This window comes from Calidris pugnax, unplaced genomic scaffold (assembly GCF_001431845.1).
Source record: "Calidris pugnax isolate Ruff unplaced genomic scaffold, ASM143184v1 scaffold28, whole genome shotgun sequence".
Lineage (NCBI taxonomy): Eukaryota > Metazoa > Chordata > Aves > Charadriiformes > Scolopacidae > Calidris > Calidris pugnax.
Window position 1 is genome coordinate 779,030 of NW_015090842.1, and position 13,222 is coordinate 792,251.

Consider the following 13,222-nt stretch of genomic DNA (forward strand, 5'->3'; position numbering starts at 1 on the left):
ACAGGTCATGGACAAAAGTCTGTCCAATTATCACCCCTTTTGCACCATGTTCTGTAGCAAAGTTGCAGGTGTTAACTTTTCTTTTTTGAAGAAACCACATATTGATCTAGGAAGATTTGTCGGTAATTAACTATGAGAACAGGAGAAAGGGAAATCGTATCAGCTCCAGTTAATTGACTGTAACACAGGATAACGTCCAGCCTTTGGATGCACATCTGTGGTATGAGATCCACGTCCATCCATCAGATCAGTGACCTCCACGTCACCCAGAGGCACGTCTGTGTGGATCTACCCCTGCGGTTCTGCAGCCTCTTCTTCCCATTTGAGCATCCTCTCCCAAAGACATGTCTCTACAGAGTGAGGTGAAAACAGCCCAGAATTCTGTCTTCCCTCCAGTCAAAAGACCACTGGAGCTTTAGTGTCCTATTTGCCCCATTTGTCCAAGCCTTTCTGGGGTTCCAGGTGAGCCGTTCGGGCTGGCAAACCCCCCTCCACCACAGGCACAAAGTACACACAGTTTATAAAATGCTGTCCCCTTTTTATGCTGGAGATTCATTGAGACTCCTGTTCTGGTTACCTGAATAGTTCTTACGAAATATCAATGCAGTGCTGTATTTCAAACCTCAGCTTTTACTTTTAATAAACCCGAATAAAGTGTAATGTCCTTGTCAAAGTCATGCTATGAAGGCGATATGCAAATATTAAATACGAGAATGGAGAATAACTGAAAGGTATTAAGTAGAAATTGCAAGTAACTGCTGACAGTGCCTGAAAGCTAATGATGCTAATTAACAATATTCCCAGGGATAGGTTCACAGAAGGAATGGGGAATGCAACAGCACAGGCTTGACTTTTCTGCTTTCTTCATGGAATTCTTATCGAATATAAATTAAGTCAGAAAATGGCACTCTCTAATTAGGATGGCTAAATAGCAAAGAGAAGACAAAGTAAACAAGGAGTGGTACCTTCCTCAGAATAAATTCACAAACAGCTTCTTGTATTCATTAAAGTGAGTTTGCAACGTAAAGATACCACGTATTTCCCTTACCTTTATTAGCTATCAAGGGAAACAGACCAAGTGTAAGTTACAGGGTTATTTAGTCAAGGAAATGGATTCAGTCTGGTTTAGAACATAAGAACATTATGAAAAAGCACTGTAGTATGTATCTTTCTTTAAGGGTTTGTGTACCTGTTCTGTGACCCTGATGAATCACAAACTTTGCAAGGCAAACCACACCACAACAACTATTTCCTCTTGTGAATTTGTGTTTAAAAAAATGGAAAAATAAAGGGAAGTTCAGGAGATGGCATTTCTTAGTAGTGCACTCACAGCAAAGCATGCAGAGCAGAACAGCCAGATACCACAACAATTATTTCCTCTCATGAATTGGTGTTTTAAAAATGGAAAAATACAGGGAAGTTCAGGAGATGGCATTTATTACTAGTGCACTCACAGCAAAGCATGCAGAGCAGAACAGCCAGAAGGCAAGCTGTCCAAGGGGCACAAAGGGTGTGTGGGGGAGAGAGCCCCAGGAGGATGGGGGGTACCCCGCCTGAGAAACACCCTGCAAACACCACCTCTGCTGCACCCACTCAGAAATGGGGGTCACGGTCACCCCTTGCTCCAGGAACCCCTTCCTGCAAAAAGCAGAGAACACTTGGGAGGATGACCCAAATTAAAATGTCAAGAGGGACATCAATCAGGGACTCGAGAGGGAAGCACTGACAACATGACGGCAGCCCCAGCTCGGTGAGCGCTCGGCTTCGGAACAACTTTGTGTGTTTGGCTCACCTTGGACACAGAGGATTGGCTGCTGGAACCACAGATGAACTGGGAATACTGAGTTCTTTAACAGTATGAAAGTCCTCAGGTGGCAAACATTAAGAGTCACTTAACGTGTGTGCTGATCTCCACTTTGGTTCCCCCATTTGTAATTTTTTTCCTTGTTCAAACTGATGGATGAACCAAACGCTTTTAATTATTTCCAGGGTATGCCCTTCAGAATTGCACCGCTTTCCCCCTATACAGTACTTCTGTCCAGAGACTCCCTCGCTTCATTAAGATGGAAAGTCATTTCAGTCACAAAAAGCCAGAGTAATCATGTTTTAATCAACCGAAGTGCACAGAAGCTGCTGCCACCGCAGGTACCCCACGAGGCAGAGGCAGCACGATGCTGCGTTGCCATCCTACAGGATGGAGAAACCACAGACTCACCTGCTTTAGAGATCCAAAGCTGATGGTCCCACTTAAATTCAGTGCCCACCCCTCTGAAGCTCCCTGGGATTGAAAAGCACAAGACCCTCATAAAGTAACTCAGTTTGTGCACAACAGTAGTGCAGGAGAGGGGAAAGGGGCTGAAGGGCTATGGTTTGGGGAAGTATTCTACTTCACAACTGCTTGAGAGGAAGCCACAAGTCAAAGTGCCTCAAACAGATTGCATTTGAACTATTAAAAACTGCATGCTTGGCAGTGGTAGGAATGAAACAAAAAGCTAAGAACTTGGGAGGAATGAATTATCTGATTTACAAAGGAATCCACATGAAGGAAGGCTCATAAAGGGATAAAACCCCCCTATCCCTCAGTAACTCAGCAGGCTCCTTACGCTTCCCAAACGAGGGAAATAGGAGCTCTTTACTTAGAATCACAGAATCGTCTGGTTGAAGGGACCTTCCAGCCCATCTAGTGTATTCCACAGATCAGTTAGATGCAGCCAACAAGCACACACTGCTCACAGCAGCCCATTAAGGGATGGAGGCACAGATGCAGACGTGAAGTTATCATTTTTATTAAAAAATATTTCAGCTGTAGTACAGTCTCAGAACAGAGCAAAACACCAGAGGCAAACCAAAATTAGGTCTTGGAGCAGAGACAGAGGAGAAGGCAGGGAGGCAAAGCTACATAATGTTACACCAGGAAGATGAAGGGCATGTTATTGTGTCCCTAGTAGCATTTTTAAAAAAAAACAAGCAAAGCTCACAATGGGTTTGCCTGTACGGCAGGACTGGGTGAAGCACAAGGCTCGTATTTCATGAAAGACAACAAAAGGAGACATAAAGCACAGGCCAAGCTCAGGTCTGGAAAATCAGGGCTGCACAGTGGGGAGAGAAAAAGAGCATCAGCGATGTACAACTGACAGACCCTGCTGTCCCCGGGCTGTTTCCCCTCGGTGTGACCACCAGTGAGGTGTTGGCCATCGTCCTGCCTGGCACCAAGCACCCAACGATCACTAACTTCACCTGGGTGCAGCAGGCACCAGTGATTTATTGGTGGCCAAAAAAAAAAATCAAATTACCATTTTGGCAATAAGATCTGAGAGATGGTAAGTAACACGGACAGTAAAGCCACAGCGTAACATTAAATTTAGATTTTGACTAGAAGAGTAGAGCTGTGCAATGGAACTTCCCCGAGTTCACTGCACTTAAGAGGTTTTTTTCCCCATGTAGCTTTAAACCTGAAGTGACAGACTGCATCGTAAGGCAGCAAGAAGAAGCCAACTTTAGAAGTCACAAATTCAGAAAACATTGAAGAGATTGGCAAGTGCCTCGCCAAACATTTACATTAAACATAAATTGTTGTTCTGATTACATCTGAAAGCTAGTAAATGAAGAATCTTTTTTTTTTAAACAGTTACTCATCTCCTACTCGCATTTATTTTTAATTTCTTTAAGCACAGCATATCAGTGCAAGGCATTAATATCTGAAATTAGTTACCTTTATGAAACACTACTATAAAAATGTCATAATTAACCTCAAAAAAGATAGGTCTCATACTTTCTCTTTGAATGTTTAAAAAAATTACATTTTTAATGTTTTAATTTTTTTTTATTTTAATAATTATTATGCATGGCAGATATATACCAACTTTAACAGGAAATTACACAAAGTGCGTGGGTTTGCTACAAGCTATCACTGTTCCCACTGAGGTCAGAACAAATGACCACAACTAAACAAATCTGGGGGAAGAAAAGCCTCATGTAACTTTCATATTGCAATTTGGGCACAGCAAATGCTTCCATATTTCCATCTGATTCTGTCCAAAGAACTTGCTCAGTTTTCTGACAGGTGACCAAAGCCTTTCCTCACCTATTTATGGTCTCAGTTGTGAGAAGCTCAAAATGCTTTCAGAAATGGGGTAGATTTGTAGATATTTTATGACCTTATCTTTCAGGGAGGGCTACCCAGCCATTCTCCTCCCTTACACTGGCAGCCATCACTGGTTCACAGCAGGAGAAATATTTAAATATGTAAATTCTCACCTTTGACAGCACCAATAGCCAAAGTAAATCCCCGTGATCCGTGACAGAGGACAAGGCATGACTTAACAATAATCAATCCAGCTTAAAAGACCAAAAATTAAATACTTGAAAATGAAATACAATGGGACTGAACAGAACGGGGACTACAGTCTGTAATAACATTATTATGAGAATTCCTAAGTGCATTATATTACTTATGCACAAGAAACCAAAAAATATCCATAGAAAATGAGCAGAATTGAACAACCCACACCACCAGACTAAATTTCTTAACTGTGTGAACTTTTCAAAACTGTACCTCACATGTACGATTTCTGCCTGTACGAGAAGAGACAGCATAACAATATGCGGAATTTATAAGGAAAATAGTATTTAATTTCAAGCTCTGCCTGAAGAAAGCCTACAGTAAAAGGTAAGGAACTACTCCAAGTCGCTGCATCACCCATGCCTTAGAGCAGAGGCCGAGCAGCCAACACAAATCCAGCTCAAGTGGCTTAAAGTTAGGCCTTTGGGGTTAGCAAAAAGAGAGGTGACATCTGCTGACAAACAGAACACTTCTATGGTTTAAACAGATTGCCCAGGCTCTGTTTGGTCAAACACAATTCTGTGCTGTTATGTCCCTCCAAAACCCCACCAACGTCACCTCCATGACACACAGCCCCCCTTGAGGGGGTTCAGTTCTGCACCAGAGGCTGGTGCTCGGTGCCAGCTGTGGCTCTGGTTCAGTTACTGCCCTGCCCAGTGCTGGTGAACCCACACAGCTGTAGGTGAGTACCCAAAGAACAGCCTCTTTGTAGAGCTTTAACCTGGGATCACAAATCTCAGCTGCTTCTCGTTCTGCTCCTGCCCTTTTAGCTGATATCTAAGCCATCACTTTTCCCCACCTGTAACAGGGAGGCAGAGACACCCACTCCATTTCACAGCCCTTACAGAATCACAGAATCTTCTAGGTTGGAAGGGACCTTAAAGATCATCTTGTCCAACCGTCAACCTGACTGACAAAAATAGACACCCACACCACAAACAAGGAGCATCATCACTAAACCATACAACACCTCTAAGCAAAGAGCCCTTCCAAGGAGTGCTGTTACCATGAAATATATATTAATTATGATTCACTGTTGGTCTATTTATCATTGTATTAACAGAACTTGTTCCCGTTTTACTTCCTGAGAGGACACACTGTCATCAGGCCAGCAAAAATGAAACTGATGCTTTTATTTTTACTAAATAATGACTTCAATTTCTTTCTTTCTTTAGGGATAAAGTATAACATGGGATTCCAGCAACCAAAAAAGGTTAGTTTCCAGGTGTACGTAAGGAAAACTGTACCCATATTCCGAGTATGGCCAGGGGTGGCTCAGAGCAGGGAGACGAAGCATCGAAAAGGAAAGATGCATCGAAGCTTTGCCACAAAGTGCAAATTTTCCGTTTAAAATACGAATTTGATAAGCTGTGCAACTGTAGTTTCAGGGTTTTTTCCCCCAGCCCGGATATTGCTCAAAGCCCCCGTTAACTCTGCATCTGCCCAGCCGGTACCGGCGGGCGGGATGTCGGGAGCGGCCCCGGGAGCGGCGGCGGCGGCGATGGCTGGGGAAACCCCTCCATCTAGCGGCGGCAAGTGTCTGTAACACCGAGCCCTTCTACCAGAGCTCTGTGTAAAGTTACCATTTCAACCGAGTCACCTATAACATAATACAATTTGATTTTTTTTCCTTTGTCACCAACGGGTTTTGTAACGAATTCCGAGTTTTGGGGTATTTTTTAGACTTTTATTAATCTCTCACCCCTTAAGAAGTACGTGGCAAGGTCACAGAATCACAGAATTGCCGGAGTTGGAAGGGACCTCTAAAGATCCCCTGCTCCAACCCCCCTGCCAAATCAGGAACACCCAGAGCACATCACTCAGGAGCACCCAGGCGGGTATAAGATATACCCTCCACTTGTGACAGCACAAGTTTCCCGAGCCCTCAATAGCATCTCTTTTTCCAGCCAGAGACTTGTAAAATCACTATTACAATTAAGATTTAATTTGCCACCTTGAAAGAGCATGACACTACTAATCCCACCTTAAAATTCATCCAGCACCTCATCTTTGAAGCCAGTTTTAAATATCATCAGGGAGAAAATAACAACTGAAAAATCAGAAATTTGTAACTGATAAAGCCTCTAATAAACATTAAGTATTTTAGGTGAGCTGTAAACATGCTGCAGCTCCATCTGCTTCCCTGGCTGGAGTACTCCCCCGTGGCTCATACGCCACTCGGCTCACAGGTGAGTTCTCAAAACAGGGCTGACACGTAGTTAAACATGTCCAGGACCTAATCCCAGGCTCAGAGGTACACACACAGACAGGGATTTAATTCAGCTGCTTGGAGAAGCGGGAAGCAACAGAGCCCATCTGGGCCGTAGGAACCAGAGAGATCCACCTCATGGCAAAGAGGAGGTCGCTTCCCACAGGCTTCACTCAGTGCCCAGCTGCCCACACTGCAAAGAAAAGCTACTGAAAGAGGGGGAAAAACCAACAGATCTGTGTGACAACAGGCAGGCTGGAACAGCCAAGTCAGTTCCCAAAACACTCAGCTACCTTTCATGGAAGTTTCAAAGACAATATACCCAAGACACAGGCATCTATCAAAGCCTGGGTACAGGCACTACCCAAAATACGGTTAAATCCAAATCTGAACTAGAATTTACCAGTTTGGGCTCGTCTCAGCCTTTGAATTGCATGTGAGCCCTGAGGAAGGTGCCAAGAGAAGTCGTTACCCCAGGGAAGGCACAGCCCTGAGGACTCACGGCGACGCGTCCTGTTCCCAGTGCTGAGCTCAGACTGTACAAACAGCCCCACAGTCGGTTGTACAAGCTGTTAATAGTGACAAACACTCTTCTCATTTACTAACACCTTTCATCTTTCTCCCCCCCGTCAGGACTGTGTTTCCAGCAATAACCAGGACAGAAGATTAAGAAAAACCACTGCAGACGGAGCAGGGACGGTAAAGCAGAGCGATCCATCACAAATCCTGCTCCCCAAGCCTCAGAGCACAGAGAGGAGACAGAGCAGCAGCATCATGTTTGCCATGAAAGATCAACAGCAAGGGGAAGAAATGAATTCCATCAGGCTCCACAAACGGAGGAGGAGATTTATAATTAAGAAGAGCCCCATTCTGATTTCCATGAACAGCTCCGGTCTCAACCTGCCCACGCTTAAATCCGAGGACAGAACCAACAACAAGTGGAAAAGCCTCTATCAGATCCAAAGAGAAAGAAAGCGGGTCATGAGGGAAACTTGCTCCAAATACAAGAGTAATAACAGAAGAATAATCACTCCTTATCACGTTTCTAGAATATTTGTAGAAGACAAATACAGAGTTTTATACTGTGAAGTACCCAAAGCGGGCTGCTCTAACTGGAAACGGGTGCTCATGGTGCTCAACGGGCTGGCGTCCTCCACCAAGGACATCCAGCACAACACGGTGCACTACGGCAACTACCTGAAGAGGCTGGATGGCTTCGATCACAAAGGGATTTATCACAGGCTCAACACTTACACCAAGATGCTTTTCATTCGTGAACCTTTTGAAAAGCTGGTATCTGCATTTCGGGACAAGTTTGAACACCCAAACAATTACTACCACCCGGTTTTTGGAAAAGCTATCATTTCCAGGTACCGCGTGAATGCCACCAAAGAAGCGCTAAGGACAGGCTCTGGAGTCCAATTTAAAGAGTTCATTCAGTATCTGCTGGACGTACACAGGCCGGTGGGCATGGACATCCACTGGGACCACGTCAACAGGCTTTGCAGCCCCTGTTTAATAGACTATGACTTCGTTGGAAAATTTGAAAGTATGGAAGAAGATGCAAACTTCTTCTTGCACTTAATCGGTGCTCCACAAAATCTAACTTTCCCCAAGTTCAAGGACAGGCACTCCAATGAAGAAAGAACTACCCCTAAAATCACACAGCAGTACTTTGCACAGCTTTCTCCTGCGCAGCGACAACGCAGCTATGACTTCTACTACATGGATTATTTGATGTTTAACTACTCAAAACCTTTTGAAGATTTATATTGATTTGAGAGCTGGGACATCTCCACAGTTGTACCCACTGAATGGCAAATCAAACCCAGGTGGCTTCTGTTGATATGTACTTGTCTGGTAGGAACCGATTGGTTGAAGAGCAGGGAAAAAACCCAAAACAGAACATAAATGGCTAGTGATGTTTACACCTTCACCTTAATTGCCTCCTTTTTCAAATCATATTTTTTCTATAATTTCTCCATACGAAATGTATGTACATAGATGTATAATATTGTATGTCAGGGCTCCCAAATAAAGCACATAATTTTCCATGCTGGCGTGGCCTGTGTTTGCACTGGGAGAATGGTTTGAAAACACAGCTGACAATTCTACAGCACAGCCAGTATCTCAAGCACTTTACTATTTAGAAAATAAGTCTGAAGGGGATAGAACAGCAAGGAAAAAAAAATACACGGAGTAGTATTTACAGCTCTGCAACACACAAAGCCACATACTAAACAGGCACTATGGATTTGAAGTTGTATATTGTTATTTTCCGATACTCATACACTAGTTCAGGAGAAAAAGCCCACCACACTCACAGTGTTCAAACCACACTGGTGAAAACAACTAATACTTAACGACCATGTGAGTGCAGTATTAAACCAGATGTTTGAATTCTGAGCGAGGATGTGCTCTCCCCTTCAATATTTCCCTTATGGCACATTCATCTGCAAGAAGATAAAATGCAGGCGAACATTTGCATCTTTATAAATGTTATTAAGATTCTTTTAATCCTTTGCATTAACATAAATCTCTGGTTTAATCTTCACAGTCACCAGGAATATCAAATCATTCCTTCATAATAACAAGCAAGAATAAAGGCAACTTCCTGCCCAAGAGGGCAGATCTTTTCATTGCTGCAAACAGATTGCACGTGTTTGTTCCAGTAACAATTAGATCAGACCTGACACGCAAAAAACATTCCAGGTGTTTTAGTTCAGTTGTTCATTTTCTATACCTAAGAGAAGGTTTTCTTTCATCTCTGGCAGAAATCTCCTGTGAGAATCAGATACTGGACCTTCCCCTGGTTTTGTAAATCTTCACTCCAATTCTGCATGCAGTATGCTTGCTAAAATGTCCTTTAACCACTTGAAATAATGACATTTAAATTGTCCACGTTGGAACAAGCTCCAAACTCTGCCCCAATGCCCAACTGGGACTCCCAGTAATTACCACAACTTGCATTTCACAGCCAAAAACTCCCCCCAACCAGCACTGGACCAACGCACAAACACCTAAGAACAAACCCTTGTTTTGAGCAGTTTCCCATTTACCAAGTCAGAACCAGAAAGTTCTCATACAGATAGTCTCACACATCAGTTTCCCCAGAAACATCCAATACCTTTTTTTTTTTTTTTTTCCAAGAGGGAAAAATTGTTTTAAAACACCTCATATTGCAAGCCTCACTAACAAATATTTCACACGCCTGACACCAAACTTTCACACTTTGTTCAGAGAACTGTTTGCATTAGAAGAGTAACGTGGAACTTACCTTGTTGCACGAAGCCAGTTGCCATTCCCAGTCTGCCCCAGCTCCTCCTCACCACCTCCCTGCTGCAGCTACCCCCCTGCCCCACTTCTCCACCACCCCCTGCCCCACCTCTCAGCCCCCAGGTGCTGGATGATGAGCTCTGTGGCCAAAGCCAGCTCAGCTGAGGGGTGAGGGGCTGGGGCCCTTCCCCTGGGCTACTCCAAGAAAAGCTAACGACAGGGGAACCAGATTTTTAACACCTGAGGAAGACTTTGGCAGGTGTTTATTTTGTCTGGGGTAACAAGTGTTCTTTAAAGCAAGACTGCTAAATAAACGACTTGTGTTTACGAGAAGCTGTACGTGGCCCAGCAGCATCATCTGGTTTACAGTATCTCAAGAAGACAGAAGAATCCTCCTAAGTACTTGAAGGTACTTACTGCTGGCTGGCTGCAGCAATCTGCCTTCCTTACTTTCATCACTTAACTCCCTTCCAACTAGTAGAAACAAGGCAAGAAATGGTTTCAAAGAAAAAAAATTGAGATCTGGAAAGAAAGATACTTTCAAGCCAGAAAAGACGCACTATCTGGAACAACAACAACAAAAAAAGCTAAGGCAACAAACAAGTAAACTGATATTTTCATAGCAATCAAAATGTTTAAATAAAAAGCAACTATTTTAACTAGATGGTGTTAAGTTTTCAGGCTGCTCATTTCCCTTTGGATTATCTTGTCTTTTTTTCCCCACATATAAAATCTTGCCATTTTCATTTTTGATAATACAACTGAAGTTTTTTTCAGAGTTGTCCATTCTGAATTTTTTTCCCCCACATTTTATCCTTCTCTTCATATGGAAATATATATTCCATTTCATATGGAAAGGGGAAAATTAAGATTTTGTACAAAACCGCCTACTTTCAGACAAACAGCCGAGCTCAGAGGTCAGCCCAGGTAACACCTTGCATGGCTACAATTAGCCAAAATCATTTTGTCAATCCAATTGTTGTTTTTCTTTTAATTTTTCTGGATGCCTCTTAGGTAAGGTTTTTTTTAATTTTTCTGGATGCCTCTTAGGTAAGAGATGAATTTTGTTACTACTGGACTGTTTATGGAACTGCACTCCTAGTTCCCACCTTTAAATTTTTCAGTATTGTTATTCTCCATCCATTTCTGCCCCACCTCCCTACTCACACCTCCCACTGCCCTCCAGCTCTTCCCACTGGAGTTAGTAACTGGGATTTAGAGGGGTTTGTTATAAAAGCCCTCCACACTACAACAGGGATTGACTAGGGCTGCCCTTATACCTGCACTGCCAGGGTAGGGGCAGTTATGCCTCTAAAAATGAAAAAGAATCAAGAGATTCAAGTGGATTTTCATAACTCCTTATGTCCATACCATTTCAGAATTTGTAACATGAGATTCCAACACTTTTTCCATAATAATCTCCGATATTTGAGCACATGAGACTGCACAGTATCAAAAGTAAAGAGGGATTGAGGACAGGACATCACCTTTTTTGCCACAATTTCATTTATTGGTTTACAGCTTACTTTCATAATGACTGAAGTAAAGAGTTTTTAAAGTTTTTAAAATGTAGATACTGAGTTCTGATGGTCCTGTCACTTATATATACTTATATATGTGCACATAAAGTACATGGAAGTAAAAAAAAATAAATCTGTGCAAATAGCATTATACATACTGAGGTATTTATTAACAGAAAGGTTTTAATGTAAGAACGCACAAACGCAGGGCTGGGAGACATAATCCCACAAAGATGAATTGTAAAATGAACACACGGAATATCAAACATAGGCATTGTCTTTTAAGCAGCTGTGTTTTGTTTCTGTGTACAATACTACAAATTAATTACTCAGGCCAACTCAAACAGTACCACATTATCTGGAATTAACAGACAAAAACTCAGAAGAGGTTTATTTTTTGTTGTTGTTGTTTTGCTTAATTATGGACACGAGTTGCTTTAAATCACTGAGTTGGCAGACAGAGAGCACACAGGTACCTGGGCCCAGCCCAGCCAACCACCTGGAAGAGAAACACAACTGCACAAATAAGTTGCTTTAAATCACTGAGTTGGCAGAGAGCACCCAGGTACCTGGGCCCGGCCCAGCCAGCCACCTGGAAGAGAAACACAACTGCACAAATCTCAGCTTCACCTGTTTGTTTTCATTTTGGTGACAGCAGAACAGCACCCACATCACAGTGGGGTGTTTCCAGAGCACAACGGGAGGGAGAAGGCCCAGCAGAGCCTGTTTGGGCTGGTCCTGCTTTCAGGGGTTACCTTCTGGCTGGCAGTGCTGTTTGTGGTGGCCCCACAGCCTCAGTGTGCACCTCTCTGCTCTCCAGCACACACCTGGGAACTGTCCCAAGCTTCACATGGCAAGTCATTCATGTGTCATTCATTTCTGTGCCAAGACAACAGCTACTGGTTAAGAAGGGCCAGCAATTTTCTCAGCTTTCCCCAATGGCACCCAGCAGAGAAGCCTGTAAAGAAACATCCTGAGTGGCTTCCAGCAGGATACTGCTGTGGGAATGCCCTGGAGCTGGGTACGAGAGAGGGAGATGTTACATTAACTGTACAACTGATACCTGCCACTGCTAAGTCACCTTGGCCAACATTTCTCAGAACTATCCATTCAAACAGAGGTGTCCAGAATAAGGCACATGGTTAGATACACGGCGTGGGCACGTTTTAAGAAGGGCAGGCTCTCACCTATTCCACACTGCAATTTATTCCTGAAACACGTGAAAGCAGGACAGATAATGCACCACTCCAGCAGCGAGGGCCGGGCAGGGCAGGACACACCGGCACAGACAGACAGACAGACAGCACTGAGCCCTGCTCGCTGCCATCCAGCATTTGGTTAACACACGGTGAGGCAATTGATACAGTTTGCTGTGACTCACGCCAGAGAATAAGAATAATGTTTGCTTTACAACCGGTCTAATAGAAACATTCAGCCTTGTAAAAATATCTTCTGGTCTGGTTTAACGAAGAACTCCAAATATTTAGATTAAAAATAACACTTTGGGAAGTCCTATGCATACACACAGCTCAGGGGACAATCAACTTGCACTTAGCAAGGAGCATGCACACATAAAAGATTTACCTTTCTAGAAGGTGTTAAGTATCATTTTCCAGGCCGTTTGTGCCACAGTGATTTCTCCCTAGTTCCATGAATAAGCTCTTTCAAGTTCTGCCATCCATTGCCATTTTTGCCACCGACTTCTTTTTTTAACTGAAGACACTCATGTAACAGAATTGCAGTGGAGGTCAAGTTTTCCATTATGTACCTACCTTGCATGGAGACCTAAATTCTTCTGTTTAAATTCAGGTATTACCGTAGTGCTGGCCCTACATTTCACATTCAGCTTTACACGACTCTCTATCAGTGATATTT

The 13,222-nt window shown here is 43.2% G+C and overlaps 1 protein-coding gene across 1 annotated transcript in view; it reads left to right on the plus strand.

Annotated features, from left to right (window-relative positions):
- CHST8 (carbohydrate (N-acetylgalactosamine 4-0) sulfotransferase 8) overlaps positions 1-8,607 on the plus strand; it is a 112,416-nt gene extending 103,809 nt beyond the window's left edge. The window contains exons 2-3 of the mRNA XM_014942095.1: positions 5,518-5,555; positions 7,185-8,607. Coding sequence (XP_014797581.1) covers positions 5,518-5,555; positions 7,185-8,327 — 1,181 coding nt within the window. The 3' untranslated portion in view covers positions 8,328-8,607. The remainder of the gene's footprint in view (positions 1-5,517; positions 5,556-7,184) is intronic.
- The last annotated feature ends 4,615 nt before the right edge of the window (positions 8,608-13,222 follow it).